At 46.2% G+C, this 22,120-nt stretch overlaps 2 protein-coding genes across 3 annotated transcripts in view; one reads left to right on the top strand and one right to left on the bottom strand.

Annotated features, from left to right (window-relative positions):
- ADAP2 (ArfGAP with dual PH domains 2) overlaps positions 1-601 on the bottom strand; it is a 28,947-nt gene extending 28,346 nt beyond the window's left edge. The window contains exon 1 of one of the 2 annotated variants that reach the window (XM_044248369.1): positions 454-601. In XM_044248369.1, the coding sequence (XP_044104304.1) occupies positions 454-547 (94 nt within the window). In that variant the 5' untranslated portion in view covers positions 548-601. The remainder of the gene's footprint in view (positions 1-453) is intronic. The other variant, XM_044248370.1, reaches the window with a different exon arrangement.
- A 13,409-nt stretch (positions 602-14,010) lies between these two features.
- Positions 14,011-21,973, top strand: TEFM (transcription elongation factor, mitochondrial). The gene is made up of 4 exons (XM_044248367.1): positions 14,011-14,101; positions 15,311-15,774; positions 19,091-19,240; positions 21,412-21,973. The coding sequence occupies exons 1-4, from the start codon at positions 14,035-14,037 to the stop codon at positions 21,847-21,849; spliced, it is 1,119 nt and encodes a 372-aa protein (XP_044104302.1). The 5' UTR covers positions 14,011-14,034; the 3' UTR covers positions 21,850-21,973.
- Positions 21,974-22,120: the final 147 nt, after the last annotated feature.

Raw genomic sequence — 22,120 nt, 5'->3', positions numbered from 1 at the left:
CTTCCGGCAGTTGATAAGGGAGCACTGGACCTTCGGGGGTCTGGGACCCCTAGGTTTGGGAGATGTTTGGGCCCGTGGGCGTGGGAGGTGGCTGGGTCCAAAGTGACCATGTCAGGGACCGAGGTCCGGGTGGGTGGGGTGTTTGGTGGGGCGGGCGAACCAGATGGTCAAGGCATCCGGGTCCCGGGTCTAGTGACTGGGTCCAAGGATATGGAAGGGTCGGTGTCCGGGTCCACAGTGGGGCGGTCAGGCGGCCTGGGTTCGGATGGGCTCGGCAGCCGCTGTGGAGAGCGCGGCCGAGGGCGCCAGACCGACATTCGCGGTCTGGGTGGGCGGGGGACGGGTCCGAAGGTGTCAGAAGAGCCCCCGCAGGGGCCCGGGACAGAACCTGGTCTGGAAGGAGGAGAGTAGGTCTGCGGGCAGGGGTCGCGCTCCCGGCCGCCGCACCCTTACCCGCCGCCCCGCAGTCGGCGCAGTGCGCGTTGCCGGTGCCCGCCGCCTGCAGCAGCTCCAGCAGCCGCTTCTTGTTGCGCTCGCGGTCGCCCATGGCTGGCCCGGAGGGCTCAGCGGGGCTCAGCCCCGCAGCCCCCTAGCCTGCCGACCGCCCAAGTCGCTGAGCTCGCGCGGGCAGGTGGAGAGTGACGCCGCTCCACCGCCTCCCGCGCGCCGGCGCCGCCTCCCGAGCGCCAGCCCCGCCCCTCGAGGCTTCCGCCCCGCCCCCGGCGCGTGCCGGCCGCCCTCGCCCCCTGCTCGCCCCGCCCTCCTGCCCCCGGCTGAGGCCCGCCCCGCGGGGAGTGGCCGGAGCGCAGGCGGGAGAGCAAACCCTGGCCGGCCACTTGATAGTTGCGGGACTGTGGACAACCCAGTCAGCTTCTCTGGCCTCAGTTTCCACCTCTGCAAAAGGCGAATGAGGGCAGGTCTGCGTCTCTGGGCTTCTTGGAAAATTAGGCAGGATCTAACCTCCGGGAAAGAGGTCCATGGATGGAGCGCTGACATCTAGACATTCCAAAGCTACCTCCCCAGGAAACCCTCCTTAATACCCGGCTTCGAGCAATCTCTCCAGCTTCTGGTCCTTCTGGAACCCTGTTTTAGAATCTGTCCCTCCCTCCTTGTGGCCCTGAGCACTTTCTATCTACGTCGCGTCACAGTTATTTATATATTTATGTGAATCCTTCTTCCACCTCCGACACACACACGCCACTCTAGAGTTTGGTGTCAGTAGCTTTATTTCCGTATCCCACGTAACTCCTGGAAACAGCACCTGCACATTTTTAGAAGCCCATTGAATTGTTGCATGACTGTGTTCACCAGTAAAGTGTGGTTTCACCAACATGGACTCCACTAGGTGCTTTTATCTGTTAAGTTCCTTCACTGCCAGGTGTTGGCAGGGCTTAGGTGGTCTTGAACCTGGGCTCTCCCTCCACCATTCCTGTCCCTCCTTGACCTTTTTCTCTGTGGTCCGGGGGCACACGCTGCACACACTGGCCTTCCCCTCTGTAGGTTAACACCCATATGTCATATGCATATAGCTTTACCCACAAGGATGTTAGATTTCCATCCTGATAACTGCAGCTGACGGTCTAGCCAACCTGCCTGTATCCCCAACTCCACATACATGTGTGCATACATGTGAATCCATAGGGCAGCATGGTGTAATAGAATGAATCCAAGAATACAGGCGTTGAATCTTGGCTCCACCACTTCCTAGCTACATGGCCTTGGACAAATTCCTTCACTTCTCAGAGCCTTGTGGTCCTCACCTGTAAAAGGAGGATCTGGGAAGATCCACTGATCTTCACTGAGATGTGCCAGTACATGTGTGGCACATGAAATTCACAGAATATGGGGCGCCTGGGTGGCTCAGTCAGTTGAGCATCTGCCTTTGGCTCAGGTCATGATCTGAAGGTCCTAGGGTGGAGTCTGGCATAAGGCTCCCTGCTCATGGGGAGCTTGCTTCTGCCTCTCCCCTCTGTTCGTGCTTTCCTGTTCTCTCTCTGTCAAATAAATTAAAACAAAATTCTTTTCAAATCCTCAGAACACGGTGGCTCCTTTGCTTTCCCTGCTCCTCTGGTCAGCTTGTGGGACCATCCTGTGGAATGCTGTGTATCATTTCCCATCTTCCACAGCAGGGAGGAGGTCAAGCCTCTGGGCCTGGGAGGAGGGGGACGTTACCAAAAATAACCAGCCAGGAGAGTCTCTACTGAGGGGGGTGAAATCTAGCCCGGGACAGTTCCAGAGGAACCAGAGAGGGCCCAGAGAGGGTCAGAGGGTATGGGGCTGTCGACCAAACAGGCTGAAAGATGATTCATTTCCGCTGCTTTAGATGAGAAAAAAAAGACAGAAATAAATCTCCCAGGAGACACATGGGAAAGGCGAAGTTGGGAAAGTAGGGGGGCAAAGAGGGGATGGGGCAAGGACATCATTTCTCTGCTATGCCCCTGCCAGGGCAAGACCCTCAGCCTTCCTGGTTCATGCACATTTGTCCCGCTCTCCTCTGGCACGACGGAGGTCCCACAAAAGCCAACCCAGCAAAATGTATCCCCTGCATGGTGAGGAATCAGAGGTTGAGAGATTGCTTTAGTTTGGCCTCTTCCTGCCCTTATTTCTGGAAGTTTCCATTTATAGAATTCTAAGTCTTAAGGTGGAATTTCAGGCATTCTCGGAGACTAAATGAATACACAAATATTTAAGAAATAAAAGGCACGATTGTATTTTGTTTGTAATGGGTTTCTTTCTCTGGGGCAGGTGAGGGTGATAATGCTGATTAACACTTATTGGCTGTTTCACACAGAGTTTCACACCATTTGATCACATTTGAGGTCCCCGACTCTCCTTTGAGGGCAGTATGCTATCCTCAGAGGAGTGAAGTTACCCAAGGTCAAAGAGCCAAATGGGCAGAACAGGGGTCTAAACCTAGGTCTTTTGGTGTCCACCAGCCCCAGGACACCAAATCCCACAGGACAAGACTGCCTTCCCGTTTGTCCTCCCATTCCTGGATTTTTTTTTCCCCCCTTACTTCTTAAAAACTGTGGTAAAAGCTCTATAACAGGGCGCCTGGGTGGCTCAGTGGGTTAAGCCGCTGCCTTCGGCTCAGGTCATGATCTCAGGGTCCTGGGATCGAGTCCTGTATCGGGCTCTCTGCTCAGCAGGGAGCCTGCTTCCCTCTCTCTCTCTCTGCCTGCCTCTCTGTCTACTTGTGATTTCTGTCAAATAAATAAATAAAATCTTAAAAAAAAATTAAAAAAAAAAGCTCTATAACACACAATTGCCCTTTTAACCATTTTTAAAAATTTTTTTAAAAAGATTTTATTTATTTATTTGACAGAGAGAGATCACAAGCAGGCAGAGAGAGAGGAGGAAGCAGGCTCCCTGCCGAGCAGAGAGCCCGATGCGGGCCTCGACCCCAGGACCCTGAGATCATGACCTGAGCCGAAGGCAGCGGCTTAACCCACTGAGCCACCCAGGCGCCCCATTTTTTAAAATTTATTTATTCATTTGAGAGAGAGAGAGAGTACAATCAGGGGGAGAGGGAGAAGCAGACTCCCTACTGAGCAGGGAGCCCAACCCGGGGCTCTACCCCAGGACCTAGAGATCACGATCCTGGCTGAAGACGGGCGTCCAAACGTCTGAGCTGCCCAGGCATTCTGCTTTGAACCATTTTTAAGTATACAATTCAGTGGCACTGATTACATTCACGATGTCGTGCGACCATCACCACTGTCTGTTTTTACAATTTTTCATCACCACAAACAGAAACTCAACAGCCCAGTCATGGGTATTGGACACGATCAGGGTTCTGCTCAGGTCTGTGTTCAGGAACCAGAAGCTACTCCTAAGGGAAGAAGAGCACTGGGCCAAAGACTGTCGTGACTGGGATCAGGGGACAGGCTGTGAGGGGCAGGGTGGGCTGAGGCAGCCTTCTTCATGGGTTCAGTCTGTACAGCAGCCGTAGGGGTGAGGGAGCAGTTCAGGGCCTGGGACAGAGTGTCCTCGTAAATAAAGCTCCCAGGGTCCCTCAGAGCACAAACATCCAGCCCTGCTCTCGGGGTCACTGTCTGGTGAGCTGAGCCCAGCCGCCACAGGGCTGGAAGAAAGCTTTCAACCACATTCCCAGCCCTGGACTTGGCTCAAGATCCCAGGGGAATGGATCACAGCCCCTTTGAAAATTTAAATAATTATGTTTATTAGATTATTTTTAACTACAATTACAGGAAATTTGGAAGATACAATAAAGAAGGAAGAAAACAGAACCCATGAGTATAACCATCACTGATTCAGAGATTGCTGTATGTCAGCCTTTATTGCATTTAATCTTAAATACAACCCTGAAGCATAAACTATTTTATGCCCATTTTATAGATGAGACAACTGAGGGCCCTGGAGAGAGTTTTAGTACATTTGTCCCAAGTTACACAACTGAGATGATGCATCCTGTATGATACATAGTCTGGAGCTGGGATTTGAACCCAGGTCTGCGTGGCCCCCTTTCATCAATATAGTAGGTTAATAGCATGAACTTGACCTACAAAAATCGTAATGTCATGCAGTTCAACCTAGTATTATTCTTTTAATAGTCCTACCACCAGTTTTTAAAAAAATATTTATTTATTTTTGAGAGATTGCTCATGTGCAAGTAAGAGGAGGGGCAGAGGGAGAAGGAGAAAGAAAGAATCCTCATGCAGACTCCTCTCCCCCATGAGCGCAAAGCTTGATACAGTGCTTGATCCCAGAACACTGAGATCATGACCTGAGCTGAAACCAAGAGCCAGCTGCTTAACCTACTGAGTCACCCAGGTGCCCCTCTACCAACAGTCTTTCTTTTAACTTTTTCCTAAATTTTCTTCTGGCCACTTATACATATATATTTTTATATAATCAGAATCATATTTTTTCATACAATTTTATGTCCTTTTTTCTTTAACTTTCTTTACATAATGTTTCCTATCATATTGTTATGGGTGCTTCGTGATACCATTTTAATAGCTACCTATAGTCCGTGAGAGATGTATATTTCCTTGTTGTTGGACATAGATTGTGCCTGATTTTTTGTTGTTATACGTAATGCTGTAATGAGTATCTTTGTGTCCAAAGCCTTTTCCTCTCTTTAATGCTAGTGTTTTCAAGCACCTGAATCTCCTGTAATTGCTCACTGTTTTCCTAGGGTCCCTTACTCACCTAAGCTTCAAGGTCATGTCTGTTGTATCATCTGTGTATCCCAGCACCTGCCAGCTGTGTAGCAGGGATTCAAAAAAATATTTGCAAGTTAAACAAAGAAATGACTATGGGTAAAAAAATAATAAACAACAAACCAGAGAGGACTTGGGATCACGAAAGTGTTTCCCTTTGGAATGGAAGTAAGAGGCAGGCGTGTGCAACAGCGGAAAATCAAGCAGCCAGGCAAAAGAATCTGATCGAGCTGACCTATTTCTTTGTAAATTCACTGTTAATTTGTCTTTGATAGGAAGTAGCTAAGAGCCCAGAGGGACTCCTCACTGTAGTACTACCAAAGTGTTTGCTCCTTTCACTCATTATATATTTATGGGGCATACACTATGTGCCAGACACCGTTATGGGTACTGGAGATACAGAGCTAATAAGCAAAGCAAAGGGTCCTGCCTTTATGCAGCTTACCTTCAAGTGGGAAAGACAGATATACCCATATACAATATGGCACCAGAGTGCAAAATGCTGTAATGGAACACAGTAAGGGGATAGAGAAGGTTAGAAGATGCTATTTTGATAGAGAGGTCAAGGAGACCCTCTGTGAGGAGGTGACATTGAAGCAAAGATCTGAAGGAAGATCTGAAGGAAGGGGTTGAGCCAATGAGGCACCTATCTGGGGGGGGGGGGGAGAGTGTTCTAGGAAAAGAGGCCAGCAAGTGCAAAGGCCCTGAGGTGTTAACATGCTTGGGGGGTGCTTTGTCCACATCCTTTGAGCACAGAGTGGTCCAACTCCATGCTGTTGTGCCTCTCTCAAGCTGCTTCCTCTGCTGGGTGGCTCAGTTGGTTAAGCGGCTGCCTTTGATCCTAGAGTCCCAGGATGGAGTATAGGGCTCCCTGTTCAGCGTGGAGTTTATTTCTCCCTCTGACCCTCTCCCTGCTCATTCTCTCTCTCTCTCTCAAATAAATAAATCTTTTACAAAATAAATAAAAATAAAAAAATTTAAAAGCTTCTTCCTCTACTACCGCAACCCCCTTCTCCTCTACCCCACCCTCCTGCCCAGCCCCCACTGTTCTAGCAAACTCCTGCCTCTATGTCCAAATTCAAATCTTACTTCTTACAGTTTGTCCTATCTCCTTCACCTATTTTCTCACAATGTTCATATTTCTGCTACAATAATCATCACATTGTCCTATGATTTTTTAAAATTTATTTTGTCCCAGTTAGCAACGATCTTGTTAAAAGCAGATTGTCCCATTTGTCTTTATATTCTTGGTGACTAGCAAGTGCCGAACCCAAAAAATGTTGGTAGATCTATTTTTGTGAAATGTTCAGGACAAGCAAATCCAAAGAGACAGGAAACAGATTCCTGGTTGCCAGCGGCGGGGTGGGGGGTGGGACTGGCTAGGAGGGGGGGCGCCGCACAGAGAGTGACTGCTGAATGGGTACAAGTTTTCCTTTTAGGGTGTTGGAAATATTCTAGAACTATTTAGTGGGGACGGTTGCACAACACTGTGAACGTACTAAATACCACTGAATCATGCACTTTAAAATGGTTAAAATGGGGTTCCTGGGTGGCTTAGCCAGTTAAGTGTCTGGCTCTTAGGTCTTGATCGCAGGGGAATAAAATGGCTAAAATGGTGATTATTTTGTTGTGTGAATTTTGCCAGATGTCCCCCACCCCTGCAAAATGTTGGCTGAATTGGGTAGAAATGAAAGCCCCATTATTACAGGCAATCGGGCATTGTGGGGTTTGCATTCTGAACAAAATATTAGGAGTTGAAACATCCAGTTGTGAATTCTGAAGAGCCAGAAAAATAAGTCCGGAACTATCACATCGTAACTAGGTGGTTACACTTTATAACATTACCTGGAGCACTGAGTGAGAAGTTAGTCACAGAGGTTTACTTGCAACTACAAGTACTTACTTGCAACTACAACTACTTGCCCTCATTTATTGAAGAGGTTAGGGTGACATCTGTTGGAAATGTGGTTTGAATGTTGGCATGCTAATCCTGTTGAACTCGAGTTTTTTAAAAATTAGGCTTGAAAAGCTAAAACTTCAGTTTCCTTTAGCTTCACCTAAATTAATCACATAGAGGAGTATTTCATTTTTTTAAAGTTTATTTGTTTATTTATTTATCTAAAGAAATCTCTACACCACAGGTGGGGCTTGAATTTACGACTTGGAGATCAAGACTCACGTGCCCCAAGGATTATTTTGGAAAGCAACTAAGTCTTTTCCTCTTGAGGTGGTTTCTTCAACAGTCACACCCCTCATCTCAATCCATATAATCAATGATCCAATTAATAATATCTTCCATTATGAAAAAAAAAGCTTCCATTGTATAACATCTTCTATTTTCCCAGTGATTTCCATAATCTCACTTTCACAACAATCTTGTAAGAGTGGTACTTTGAACTTGAATTTACAAAAGAGAAAACTGTTCTTACAAAAGTAAACTGAGGGTCTCCTGGGGGGCTGTCAGTTAAGTGTCTGCCTTAGGCTCAGGTCATGATTCCAGAATCCTGGGATCGAGTCTTGCATTGGGCTCCCTGTTCAGTGGGGAGCCTGCTTCTCCCTCTGCCAGCAGCTCCCCCTGCTTGTGCTCTCCCCTCCCTCTCTCTGACAAATAAATACATAAAATCTTAAAAAAGAAAAAAGATGTAAACTGAGATACACATATATTATATGAGGCAGTATTGGGGCACAAGCCCACGCATTCTGTTCTGGATTTCAAATTGCAAACGCTGCTTTCTGTTTTGATCATTTGCCTTATCGTTTTAATTGTGTGTAATACTTTTTTAAAAGACAATAGGACAGTGTAACATAAAAGCAGAAAAGAAATCCAAAACTTTGGCCAGAGTAAGATTAGGAAGACCAATTATCTTTCCTCTATAAAATATCACTAGGGGAAGGCGAGCAAGGAGATATGTTGTGTGCACCTTGTCCAGAATGATCTATCCAAGAATCCACAGCCTTTTTGTGGGAATCCTGGCTATGTTTGAGGAGGTGATCGACTTTGAAGAAAAATAAAGATTTTATTTATTTATTTGAGAGAGAGAGAGAACAGTGAGGGGGAGGGACAAACGGAGAGGGAGAAGAGGGCTCCCTGTATGAAGTACTAATTTTTAATTTTTTTAATGTTTTTTTTTCCCAAACACAATGAACTTTTTAGATGTTAGGTATGGGAATGCATTAATATTTTTCAACAAACACTTGAATCCTCACCGTGCCAGGCAATGTGCTGGGTATTAGAGGGGATATGATTGTGGCTTATATCCCTCATGCACTCTAGAAGGACCTACTTCGGAGAGGTGCCGTCACTTGCCCTAGTTCATGCTTTTAGTATGGTGGGATTGGAACACAGGGTTAAAACACGGGATTGACTGATTCCACAGTCTGAGCATAACCATTGAGCTCCTCTGTCTCCAGGAGACAGAGGGATGAATTTTTGATATATTCTGGTTGGTAGCTTCCAGATCCCTTTCAGAAAAGGTGTAGAGAGTGAATTAAGGGGACAAAGACATGTAGCCAAAACCAAACCAAACGAAAAGCCTTACAGTTCAAGACAGGATGTATTTTGAGAGAGATCAGTCAAGTGCTGGGCAAAAGGGAGGGTGCTCTGGTCTGACTGAGGAGGCTCTTCAGGGCAGGGGACATCTTTGTTGGCCCTCAGGAGGTGAGAATTCAAACCATTTTTTGCAGAGGGGGCTGGGAATCTGAGGGAAAGGGACTGGCAGGCACAAAGGTGCAGGGGTGAGACAGCGTGAGACATGTGTAGGGGAACTTCACGTCACCCCGTTTGTCTCCTGAGTAGGTGTATTTAGCAGGAAACTATCAGCTTCAAGGAACGGAATACTGATCTACAAGTGGCTGAAACCATTAGGTCAGTTTTTCTCTTACTGAACCAAAAGTCTGCAGATGAGTGGTTTTAGGGATGGCCCAGCAGCTGAAGAATGTCATCAAGGCCTAGGAACTCCCCCTCTTTCTGTTCTTCCTGCTCCTGTCAGCTTGGCCTGTCCCATAGCAGGAGGCGGCTCCTCTCAGCTCCTCATCCCACCCTCAGGGCCTCAGGGAGAAAGGGGGGTGGCTGCTTCTCCTCCCCCTCCTTATGATGATATAAAATCTTTCCCCAATATGCCCCAAACCAAATTATACCCACTCATTTATTTATTTATTTGATAGACACACACACACACACACACACACACACACACACAGCAAGAGAGGGAACACAAGCAGGGAAAAGTGGCAGACTGAGGGAGAAGCAGGCTTCCCGCCCAGGAGGGAGCCTGAGGCGGGGCTTGATTCCAAGACCTTGGGATCAGAACTCGAGCCAAAGACAGATGCCCAACCAATTGAGCCGCCTGTGAATCACACCCATTCTTAACCTTCATCCTTAGTAAAGGGAAATGGGATTACCATAACCGGTTTGCCTTCCCTGAAGAAACAGCTCCCCACCTTCAATTAGGAATTCTCAGGAGAGTCAGCGCTGTGGGTGTGGGGTGCCACAGCGGGTGCCTGGTGGTGAGCAGAGAAAAAGCTAGAAGAGGGAGGTGAGGCCCCACCTCACGGCAGGAACTGGGAGATTTGGTCAACCAAATCTGTTGGCCAGGACAGGTGGGGTGTGTATGAAGGACAGGAAAGGGGTTAGGTTGATCAGCAGCTGGAAAATTGAGGGACAGGGGGATTTTGCAAGAGCCCAGGTGAGAGACCGTGAGACCCTCATTAGGGTAGCCATAGCAAGAGAGAGTTTAAAAAGGTCATTTTAGGGGCGCCTGGGTGGCTCAGTGGGTTAAGCCGCTGCCTTCGGCTCGGGTCATGATCTCGGGGTCCTGGGGTCAAGTCCCGCATCGGGCTCTCTGCTCGGCAGGGAGCCTGCTTCCTCCTCTCTCTCTCTCTGCCTGCCTCTCTGCCTGCTTGTGATCTCTCTCTCTGTCAAAAAAAAAAAGGTCATTTTAGGGGCACTGGGGTGGCTCAGTTGTTAAGTGTCTGCCTTTGGCTCAGGTCAGGATCCCGGGTCCTGGGACTGAACCCTGCATCAGGCTCCCTGTTAGCAGGAAGGCGGCTATGCTCACCACTATACAACCAACACCCCCTTCCCTGCTTAGCAGGAAGCCTGCTTCTCCCTCTCCTACTCCCCCTGCTTGTGTTCACTCTCTCTTGTGTGTCTCTCTCTGTCAAATAAATAAATAAAAACTTATTAAAAAAAGAACATTTTATACTCCTGAAACAAACAACATGTTATATGTTAATTAACTGAATTTAAGTTACAAAATATTTAAAAATTAAAAAGGACATTTTGCAGTTAAGGTTGATAGAACTTCTTGTGTTTTTAAGCATTTACCCAATACCATGTAGTAGTGAGTCATGAAATTAATACTGACTTAGTGGTTCCAACTAACCCAGCTTTCAAAAAAAGAAGTCTCTTAACTCCTCAAAATCCTTTATGTCTTTTGTCTCTTTCACTTGACTTTGTCCTGTTTCCTTTTAAATCTTTCTAAACAGGGGTGCCTGGGTGGCTTAGTGGGTTAAAGCCTGTGCCTTTGGCTCAGGTCATGATCTCAGGGTCCTGGGATCGAGTCCCGCATCGGGCTCTCTGCTCAGCAGGGAGCCTGTCCCCCCCCACCCCCGCCGCCTCTCTGCCTTCTTGTGATCTCTGTCAAATAAACAAAATCTAAAAACAAACATAGATCTTTCAAAACATTGCCTCTTTGTCTTTTTGAGAATCCGAATTCTCTACTTCCCCCCAGTGCTTGTGCTCCCAGAGTTTTCTCCTTGACTTGTCCCCACGATACCCTCTCCCTGGCTCATCCCATGTACTCATGGGTTACACCATCCCTCTACATGGACAGCCTCCAAATCTATACCCCAGCATGGTCCTCTCCCTTAGCTTCAGACTGACCTATCTAACAATAATCTACTACAGGTCTCCACCTGTTGTCCGGCAAGTTTAAAAATGGACCAGTGTGTGGGCGCCTGGGTGGCTCAGTGGGTTAAGCCGCTGCCTTCGGCTCAGGTCATGGTCTCAGGGTCCTGGGATCGAGTCCCGCATCGGGCTCTCTGCTCAGCAGGGAGCCTGCTTCCCTCTCTCTCTCTCTCTGCCTGCCTCTCCGACTACTTGTGATCTCTCTCTCTCAAATAAATAAATAAAATCTTGAAAAAAAAAAATGGACCAGTGTGGTGTTGTTGTTGGTGTTGTTTTAAATGAAATAAAATAGAAAATATAAAGGTGTGTTATATGTCATAATGCAAGTATTTTTTAATGAAGCTTTTGTTTCACACCATACATCTATGCATCCTGTGTCACGGCCAAAAAAGTTTAAAAACTAGAAAACAGGGGCTCCCAGGTCGCGCAGTTGGTTAAGCATCTGCCTTTGGCTAAGGGCATGATCCCAGGGTCCTGGGACAGAGCCCCATTTTGGGCTCCCTCCTCAGTGGGTAGTCTGCTTCTCCCTCTGCCTCTCCCCCTGCTTGTTCTCTTTCTAGAATAGATAAAATCTTAAAAAAACCACGCAGAAACCAGATAACAGGCTAGACAGTGATGAAAGGAGTGGGAGGAGCCAGGGATTTCTGCGATACAGACAGGGAAGCGAGAAGGACCTGGTTTCTGGGGAAAGTTACAACTTTCATTTTTAACACAGAGTCTGGTTTACAGTAAATCGTGCACCTACAGTAGTCGCCCCTTTCCTTCCCACTTCCAGCTTCAGATCAAAGGATATTGAATGAATGCGGGAGTTTCCCCTGAAGGTCATTAGTAATTAGCTGCCAGGAAGAGGTAATGCTTTTAAGGGGGAACTAATATTTATTGAACCGTTAGTATGTGCCAGGCTGTCTGCATTGTTTTTAATGAGAAATCCTCATGGCCGCTGTGTGAGGCAAGTACCATTATCTCCATTTCACAAATGAGGAAGCTGAGGTTCAGAGAGGATGAGACATTGTCTAAGGTTGTGCAGTTAGTGAGTGATTTGTTACATCTTGCCAGTGAACGTTTTCATCTCTGAAAGCCTCAATCACCAGGGCTCTTTAGGGCTCCAAGTGTTATTTTCCTAGGGCTCTGGTAACAAAGTACTCGGAACAGGGCGGTTTAAAACAACAGAAATTTATTCTTTCACAGCTCTGGAGGCTGGAAGCATGAAATCACAATATAAGCAGGGCCCGTTCCTTCTAAAGGTGAATCTGTTCCATGCCTCCCTCCTAGTTTGTGACGACCCCCCCTGGTGATCCTTGCCTTCCTTGGCTCATGGATGCATCACTCCCAGCTCTGCTTCCATTCTCACATGGCATTCATATGGTCCTCTTCTTCTTCTTCTTTTTTTTAAATATTTTATTTATTTATTTGACAGAGAGAGAGATCACAGTGGGCAGAGAGGCAGGCAAAGAGAGAGAGAGGAGGAAGCCCTGCCTCCCTGCTCAGCAGGAAGGCCAATACCGGGCTTAATCCCAGGATCCTGGGACCATGACCTGAGTTGAGGGCAGAGGCTTTAACCCACTGAGCCACCCAGGCGCCCCTGATCCTCTTCTTTTAAGGGCACCAGTCATATTGAATTAGTCACCTGCTCTCACTCTAGGATGGCATCATTTTAGCTAAGTACATCTGCAATAACCCTACATCTGAACAAGATCACATTCTGGGGAATTGAGGGCTAGGACTTCAACATACTTTTTTTTTTTTTTAAGATTTTATTTATTTATTTATTTATTTATTTTAGAGAGAGCAGGGGAGAAGAAGAGGGAGAGAATCTCAAGCAGACTCCCCACCAAATGCAGAGTCCAACATGGGTCTCAATCTCACCACCCTGAGATCATAGTCTGAGCAGGAATCAAGATCTGAGCCACCCAGGCACCCCTCAACATACCTTTACTGAAGGATGTAATTCAACCTGTAACACCTCATTAAGCAGAATAAGCCAGGAGAAAAGGAAATTATTTGATTTGGAGGATTTTGCACAAAAAGTTGAGTTTATTTCTTCTTATAGTTCTAAGTTCTCCAGGAATTAGTAAGATTCTTAGATCCTTTTTTTTTTTTTAAGACTTTATTTATTTGATAGAAGAGAGAGCACAAGCAGAAGGGAGAGGAACAAGCAGACTCCCTGCTGAGCAGGGAGCCCTATGTGGGGCTGGATTCCAGGATCTGGGATCATGACCTGAGCTGCTTAACTGACTGAGCCACCCAGGAGTCCCTAGCCTCGCATTTTTATATATGGCAAATTTTCTAGAAACACACCTCTGGTATGACCCTATTCAACTACCCCTTTTTGCATTCAAGGCCCAACCAAATTTTGTGCCTGCCTCATCTCCCTCCCCTTCGCCCCATCCCTTCCAAATGGAACTGAGGCTGTGGCTTTCAAGTCTCAGTGGCAAAGCCACCTCCTCCTACCGCTCGCCCTTACCTGAACCCCTGCCTCTCCCGATTCTGCCTAGTGATACGGTTATTTGTGTACCCGTCTATGCTCCCCACCAAACTCCGCTCCTTGTGCCACAGGCAGGGCCACAAGACTTTATCAGTGCATGTGCCTGGAAAAAACCCAGGGAGGCTCCCTGAAGGAGGGGAGCTGGCCAATCACGGACTAAAACCCGCCTAGGCGTTTTCTTCCTAGAGATCCCGCTCAGTGGCTGTCACGGGCCAGCCTTGGGCAGAACGTCTCCAGGACGCGATGGAATGAATGTGCAGACCACCCGGGGGTTCGGGATCCGAGGACACTGTCTTAGCTGGAGGCCGCCACGAGGCGCGCAGCGGAGGAGTGGCTCCCGCGCAGCTCAGCCGGACCCATCCCCCGCCGGAACGTCGCTGCCGCCGGAACCTTTCCGCCGCCAGGCCGGGCCCTAAGAGGCGAAGCACCTCCGGACCGGAAGTCAGTGGAGGAAGATGGGACTGAGGGAACCCCGTGTTTTACCTGGAAGGATGAGCGTCGGTAGTCTGCTCGTGGCGGGAGGTAGGGTACCTGGAATGTTGGTTAATTTCCCGCCTGTCTTTAGCCTCTGGTCCTGGAGTACCCTCTTCCAAAGGACGCCCGTCCAGCCCTCCCTCCTGGAGTCTTGGCTGAGCTGACGGGGCGCCTCGATGCGACTGCGCTCCCCGGAGGAGGGGTCCGCGGGCGGGCCTTTCCGCGTCTGTGTGGCGGGCGGAGGGTTGAGATGCCAACCGCCGTCCGCTCACCTCAGGCTGTGGTCTTTTCCGGTGGCCGCGGTGTCTGAGTGACTTCCCATTGGTTTTGCAGAATTGTTTCTTTCTTTTTAAAAAAGATTTTATTAGGGGCGCCTGGGTGGCTCAGTGGGTTGAGCCGCTGCCTTCGGCTCAGGTCATGATCTCAGGGTCCTGGAATCGAGTCCCGTGTCGGGCTCTCTGCTCAGCAGGAAGCCTGCTTCCCTTCCTCTCTCTCTGCCTGCCTCTCTGCCTACTTGTGATCTCTCTCTGTCAAATAAATAAATAAAATCTTTAAAAAAAATTAAAAAAAAAGATTTTATTTATTTACTTCACACAGAGATCGCAAGTAGGCTGAGAGGCAGGCGGAGTGGGAGAGGGGAAACCGTCTCCCTGCGGAGAGGAGAGCCCGATGCGGGGCTCGATCCCACGACCCTGAGATCATGACCTGAGCCGAAGGCAGAGGCTTAACCCACTGAGCCACCCCGGCGTCCCCAGAATTATTTCTTAATGTGGTGTTTTGTTTTTCTGCTTGCGGAAACAGTCATAGTAGAAATCTGGAAAAGTGTACCGGTGAGAATAAAAGCCGCCCGTTACATCCGCCACTCAGCTAAAACACGTCTTATAAACGTATACGATTTAATTTTATTTGGTTGCACCGCATAAGAAACTAGCGAAAATGGATGTGAACATATTCCTAACGAGAGATACGAATTACACAAAGATCCCTCTAAAGTTAAAAATGTCAAAAACGTTCAGCGGTGTAAATCATTGTCTTAAATACATGCTTTTTTTTTTTTATAGGCATTGAGTAGGATTTCTAGGTACTAAAACTTAGGACTTACCCACAAAATCAGAAGACCTCTCGCGAGTATGGTATACTACTTCTAAGATTATGAGAATGTCTCTGTCCCTTTGCGAAGGCTCTAGTCAAGCCACAACTAATCCTAAAAAGAAGTAGGACATTCCAGCTTAACATTTTGCTGAATTTTCCTTTTAGGAAGGTGGCGATGTTTTCCAGTTCCATTAAGGTCATCCTTATTCCAGGCACTACATAGTTCCTGCTGTTGGAAAAAATCCTCTGCACCTAAGAAGATTACTCCCAATGCTGCTTTTTATGATGAAAATACAAAGGAACCTGGAAATGCACTTGACAAGCTCTTCTCTTCAGAACAGCAGGCTTCCATCTTGCATGTGTTGAATACGGCATCTAATAAAGAACTTGAAGCTTTCAGGTTGCTTCGTGGAAGAAAATCTGTCAATATTATAGAGCACAGAGAGAAGTTTGGGCCATTTCAGAATTTGGAGAGTTTAATGAATGTGCCCTTGTTCCAGTATAAAACAGCCATTCAAGTTTGTAACTCCATTCTTTGTCCAGAGACTGGAGGGAAAAAAAGAAAGTTCCAGGACAACCGGCTCTTGAGAAAGCTCATCAAACCAGAAATAGAGAGAGAGAGATTTAAGGTATACTGTTTTTCTTTTCTTTTAATTTTTTTTTTTAAGATGTTGTTTGTTTATTTGATGGAGAGAGATCACAAGTAGGCAGAGCAGCAGGCACAGAGAGAGCGGGGAGCAGGCTGCCTGCTGAGCCGAGAGCCTGATGCGGGGCTCGATCCCAGGACCCTGAAATCATGACCTGAGCCAGAGGCATAGCCCACTGAGTGACCCAGGTGTCCTGGTATACTCTTTTCTCTTAAAGTCAGTTATACTGCTCCCTACATATTGAGAATCTACTTTGCAAAGTACTATTCTGGGCAGCAGGACAGCTTATAGTTTAGTTGGTATGTGATCAGTACAGAGGAATGAGATGGGGGGAGAGTGAATGGGTAATCGAAAGGACAGAGAACCATGGGCTGTGCCTGTTGGGGAAAGTTGACCAAAACCTAGATCTCAGAGAAGGAGAATGAGGCTCATTGGAGGAGGCAGGCATTCCAGGAAGAACAATTGTAGAGAAACAGGTCTGTGCAAGATTTATTGAAGAGGAATTGAGGAACTACCTATGTCTATCAAGAGGGTTATATTGAGATTAAGATACAAAGAGGGTTATGACCAAGGAGTGACTTCAGAACATTATACTGGTCTTTCCAGCAGGATTTAAAGTTATTTTCTTTAAAGTTCTGTTCCCTCTTTGAAAAGGCATTCTACAAGCAAATCCTTTTCAGTGTTGTCTTAAAAAACAAATATTAGAATTACTTGGCACATCAAACATTAAACCTTGGAGGAGGAGGTTAGGTCCTATGTAGCAATACGTGATAAAATATTCTCTCATTGCATACCAATAGTAAGCACATTTTTTCTCTGGACCAGTGGTTCTCAGTTTTGGGAAGATTATGGACACTTTCAGAAAACCTGATGAAAGCTAAGGACCCTCTTTTCAGAAAAACAACCAAAAAAAGCACATTTACATAGAATATTGCATACATTTTCAGAGGACATAGAGGTTTCATGAAATCCATTCATGGAGTACATATAGAACAACTTCTGCAGTTGATCTGGAACATATTTGAACCAAAATTTTCAGGGTTTGGATTTCTGTTCCAATTTGGCTACAAGTACTATTTATAGTCATTACAGTGGAGTTGCACAGTTTTTACAGGGATGGGTTCTAAAGTCATTTTGTATATGATGAGAACAATTATACTGACTTCCAAATAAAGTATGTTCTTTTCCTCAAATCTCTTGCCCCTGAAGTACCATGTGTAATCTGGTTTGTAATTCTTATGTACACTAAAGCTTGAGAATCACTGAACTCAGGAATCAAAAGAAGGCCTGTATTTTGTAGATGTTTGGGCATCCAGACTAGTCTGCATTTAATGGATATTTTATCCATTCCCTAGCAGTGAAAGGAAGATGGGTATAGAATTATAAAATGTTCCTGCTTGTGTGCCTTTGATCTACAGAGCACACTAGTTTATTTATCCGTACAACTGAATGAACTGTGTGAGGGTACAGAGATGCTGTTGTACTCTTACCTCCAGCCTCGGCAGAGTTAAATCCACATATCCAGCTATCTGTTACACATTTCCCCTTAGAAGCCCTATAGGCAACCTGAATAAAGTATGTTAAAAAACTCCTCTTCCCCTAACTTCCCAAGTTGATTGCTTCCTATCATCATCTTGATTAATGTCTCAATATTAATACTGCATTAAAAGTGGACTTATCCTAAGCTCTCCCATCCCTGCATAGCAGTTCTACTGGCATTATATCCGACCTGTTTCTTGTCCTCATCATCACTGTCTTTGATTCTTTTTTTTTTTTTTTTTTTAAAGATTTTATTTTTATTATTTATTTGAGAGAGACAGTGAGAGAGAGCATGAGCGAGGAGAAGGTCAGAGAGCGAACTGTCTTTGATTCTTAATGCTTTGTCACATAACAGGCTCCTAATAGATCCCTTCCTCTAGTCTAGCCTTCTGTGGTCCATCTTCCACACAGCGGTCAGTGATGGTTCTGAACTGTAAATCTCGTTTTGTGTCTGAATGTTAGTTGTATGCTTTGATGGCTTCCTGCAGCTCTCAGGATAAAGTAAGGTACTTTTGCAAATACCTGTTTACCCCTCCACATCTTTCCCGCTTGCACACTTTATTCCAGGGCCTGCGTGTATGAAGTGTCATACCGCCTATCTGGGTGGACACTCGGGGAAATCACTTCCCACTTACACTTACTCATTCTTCTAGTCCTTTAGGAAGTCTTCCCAGACCATGTCTTTTCCTGATGGTGTGACTGTTGTGTGGTGGCATTTCTTACAATGTATGGCCATGTTCCTTGTTCCAGCAACACTGGAATATTTGAATGCCTACTTTGGGCTGGGTAAAGGTTCTTTGTCTTTAAACTGACTGCTACTGGTTATCTTTTAGTAATAATTATTCCGGGGGGTTCCTGGATGGCTCAGTCATGATTCCAGGGTCCTGGGATCGGGGCCCAGTTTGGGCTTCTTGTTTGGCAGGGAGCCTGCTTCTCTCTCTCTGCCCCCCACTCATGCTATTTCAAATAAATAAATAGTCTTTAAAAAATTATTATTATTCCTGCATTTCCTTAACAATTCTCAGTTCATAAAGTAGAAGTATACTTCTTTGTTTTAAAGATTTATGAATTTATTTTAGAGTCCAACCTCAGGGTAGGGGCAGAGGGAGAAAATGTCTTTTTTTTTTTTTTTTTAAAGATTTTATTTATTTGACACAGAGAGATCACAAGTGGGCAGAGAGAGAGAGAGAGGAGGAAGCAGGCTCCCCGCGGAATAGAGAGCCCGATGTGGGACTCGATCCCAGGACCCTGAGATCATGACCCAAGCTGAAGGCAGAGGCTTAACCCACTGAGCCACCTAGGTGCCCCATTTTTTTTTTTTTTTTAAGATTTTTATTTATCTATTTGACAGACAGATCACAAGTAGGCAGAGAGGCAGGCAGAGAGAGAGAGATGGGGAAACAGGCTCCCTGCGGAACAGAGAGCCTGACGCGGGGTGTCATCCCGGGACCCTGGGATCATGACCTGAGCCGAAGGCAGAGGCTTTAACCCATTTATCCACCCAGGCGCCCCCAGGAGAGAAGGTCTTAAGCAGACCCCATATGAGCTCCACATGGAGCCTGGCATGGGGCTTGATTTCATGACCCCAAGATCACGACATGAACTGAAACCGGGAATCAGATGCTCAACCAACTGAGCCACTCTGGCTCCCCGGTATAATTCTATCATGTAAACTGATTTGGCATTCTGAGTTTATAGCTTAAATTTTGCATAGGTTAAAATGTTTACACTTGTAATTAAACCAGCCTTTTTGTTGTAGGCAGTTAATAGTATCATATCCATCGTTTTTGGAACTCGAAGAGTTGCCTGGGCTCACGTGGATCGTAAACTGGCGGTGCTGGACTGGCAGCAGAATGAGTGCCACCAGCTGATGAAAGGAACGTACATATCATCTGTCTATTTACAAGAGGTAAAGCAACTGTACCTCCAAATTCCTCCCCGCTAGAACTCCTCGTGTAGTTTAATCTTCTAGTTCTAAAGGGAATGGAATACAGTACTGCAGATGGATTTCCCTTGGCTGCTTATTACTCCCCCATTCCTTTTTTTTTTTTTTTTAAGATTCTATTTATTTGTTTGACAGAGAAAGGGGGAGAGAACACGAGAGATGGCGCAAGCAGAGGCAGTGGCGGGCAGAGGGAGAGGGAAAAGCAGACCTTCCGCTGAGCACGGAGCTTGATGTGGGGCTTAATCCCAGGACCCTGGGATCATGATTGAGTGGAAGGGAGACGCTTAACCAACTGAGCCACCCAGGCGCCCCTACTCACCCATTCCTATCATGTTTTTCATCACCTATGATTTTTAAAAAATTGAATCTTCATTTAGTTCATGAAATACCTTAATGTATCAAAGGCAGATACTGAGAAAACTGATGGTAAAATACATTATTCTAATGTTATAGAACTTCAGCACTATATTTACAAAGCTTATTTTTAATTCTTTAAGAAAAGATTTATTTATTTATTCATTTGAGATAGAGAGAGAGAGCACGAACAGTGGGAAGAGGCAGAGGGAGAGAGAGGCCGATGCAAGGCTTAGACCCAGGACCCTGGGATCAAGACCTGAGCCGAAGGCAGATGCTTAACTGTCTGAGCTACCCAGGCACCCCTTATTTATTGGTTTTAGTGAAGGGAGCATAGAGGGAGAGGGCACCTGGGTGGCTCAGTGGGTTAAGCCTCTGCCTTTAGCTCAGGTCATGGTCTCAGGTTCCTGGGATTGAGCCCCACATGGGGCTCTCTGCTCAGCAGGGAGCCTGCCTCCCTCTCCCCCTCTGCCTGCCTCTCTGCCTATTTGTGATCTCTCTCTGTCAAATAAATTAAAAAAAGAATAAAAGGGAGAGGGAGAGAATCCTCAGGCAGATTCCCTGCTGAGCACGGAACCCGACATGGGGCTTGATTCCAGGACCCTGAGATGCTGACCTGAGCTGTAATCAAGAGTCAGACACTTAACTGACTGAGCCACCCAGGTGCCCCTCAGCTTATTTTTCAAAATGCTTCACTAATTGTCTCATTTGAGTCCTCAGAACCTTGTGAGATGGGTAATAATTACCATCCTGATTACACATATGAAAACTGGTATAATCAATCAAGCATCGGACAGGATTAGTCAGGTAGTCAGTTGGAGATCATGGATTGCGGGCTAGGCCTTCATTTTTTTTTTTTTTTTAAGTAGGCTCTGCATCCTGCATCCTGCTCTGGAGCCCAGCATAGGGCTTGAACTAAAAACTCTGAGGTCAAGACCTGAGCTGAGATTGAGTTGGACACTCAACCAACTGAGCTACTCAGGCGCCCCTGATCGTAGGCTAGGTATTCTAACCCTATGCTCTACCCTAGACATTTTCAAAAGGTTACTAAATGTTTTAAGTTGTCTGATTTTAATATAGATTTAGAAATTATGAAGCCCATTTTCAAGATGAAGAAACTAGTACGTGGGAGGACTGATCGATCTGCCTTAGCTCAGCTTATTCCTGATAGAACCAGGGCAGAACTTGACTCCTGACTCTCCATAAAATGACGATTTTTCAGTTACTTCAAAACGGTCAGTAGCAGGGGTGCCTGGGTGGCTCAGTCGGTTAAGCTACTGCCTTCAGCTCAGGTCATGATCCCAGAGTCCTGGGATCAAGTCCCGCATCCAGCTCCCTGCTCAACAGAGAGCCTGTTTCTTCCTCTCCATCTGCCTGCAGCTCTGCCTGCTTGTGATGTCTCTCTGTCAAATAAATAAAATCTTTAAAAAACAAAACCAGGGGCGCCTGGGTGGCTCAGTGGGTTGAGCCGCTGCCTTCGGCTCAGGTCATGATCTCAGGATCCTGGGATCGAGTCCCGCATCGGGCTCTCTGCTCAGCAGGGAGCCTGCTTCCTCCTCTCTCTCTCTCTGCCTGCCTCTCTGCCTACTTGTGATCTCTCTCTGTCAAGTAAATAAATAAAATCTTTAAAAAATTAAAAAAAAAAACAAACAAAACCAAAACAAACCCAAAAAACTGTCAGTAGCAGTATAAAGTAAGTTACATATTTTTAAAAAGAAATGGGAGAGGGGACTGAAACAACAAAACTTAATGAATTATTTTTCACCTTTTTTTTTTTTAAGATTTCTTCAGTCATTTCAAAGATGCCTAAAGCTGACTTCTATGTTCTGGAAAAAATCGGGTTTTCAATTCAGAACTCATCTCGGTTTCCTGTAGTGTTACATTTTCATATCATGGAAGCCATGTTGTATGCCTTATTAAACAAAACCTTTGCCCAGGATGGCCAGCATCAGGTGCTGAGCATGAATCGAAATGGAGTGGGGAAGCACTTTGAACTGATGATTGGGGACACACGGACTAGTGGAAAAGAGCTGGTGAAGCAGTTCCTCTCAGAGTCTGTTCTGAAGGAGCAGCCTCGGGTAGTCTTCCCTCCTGAGAAGATTGTCCTCTACAGACAGATGTTTTCATCTACCGAACAGCACAGAGCAGAAGAGTTGTATGACTCATTATTGCAAGCTGTTGCCTTCTATGAATTAGCAGTTTTTGACACTGAATCTTAAAATGCTGAGGTTAAATAAAGAGCTCTAAGGTTATATTAATTTATATTTATTAGCCCTAAAGCTGTACAGCCAGTTTTTAACATCCATGTTTATGGAGAAGAAAATGTGTTTGTATTTAAAGTCAGACTTTCAACTATTTAATTGTTCACACAGTAATAAGCTAAATCAATAAATATCTTCGGAGGGGCACCTGGGTGGCTCAGTGGGTTAAGCCGCTGCCTTCGGCTCAGGTCATGATCTCAGGGTCCTGGGATCGAGTCCCGCATCGGGC

Source organism: Neovison vison, chromosome 5 (assembly GCF_020171115.1).
Source record: "Neovison vison isolate M4711 chromosome 5, ASM_NN_V1, whole genome shotgun sequence".
NCBI classification, from domain to species: Eukaryota; Metazoa; Chordata; class Mammalia; order Carnivora; family Mustelidae; genus Neogale; species Neogale vison.
This window is presented reverse-complemented; position numbering and strand designations above follow the sequence as displayed.

Excerpts from the sequence above, each read along its gene's own strand:
- TEFM (XM_044248367.1), top strand. The coding sequence starts at position 14,035 with ATGGGACTGAGGGAACCCCGTGTTTTACCTGGAAGGATGAGCGTCGGT. Across the intron at positions 14,102-15,310 it reads TAGTCTGCTCGTGGCGGGAG|GAAGGTGGCGATGTTTTCCA; the intron begins GTAGGGTACCTG and ends TTTTCCTTTTAG. Across the intron at positions 15,775-19,090 it reads TAGAGAGAGAGAGATTTAAG|GCAGTTAATAGTATCATATC; the intron begins GTATACTGTTTT and ends TTTTTGTTGTAG.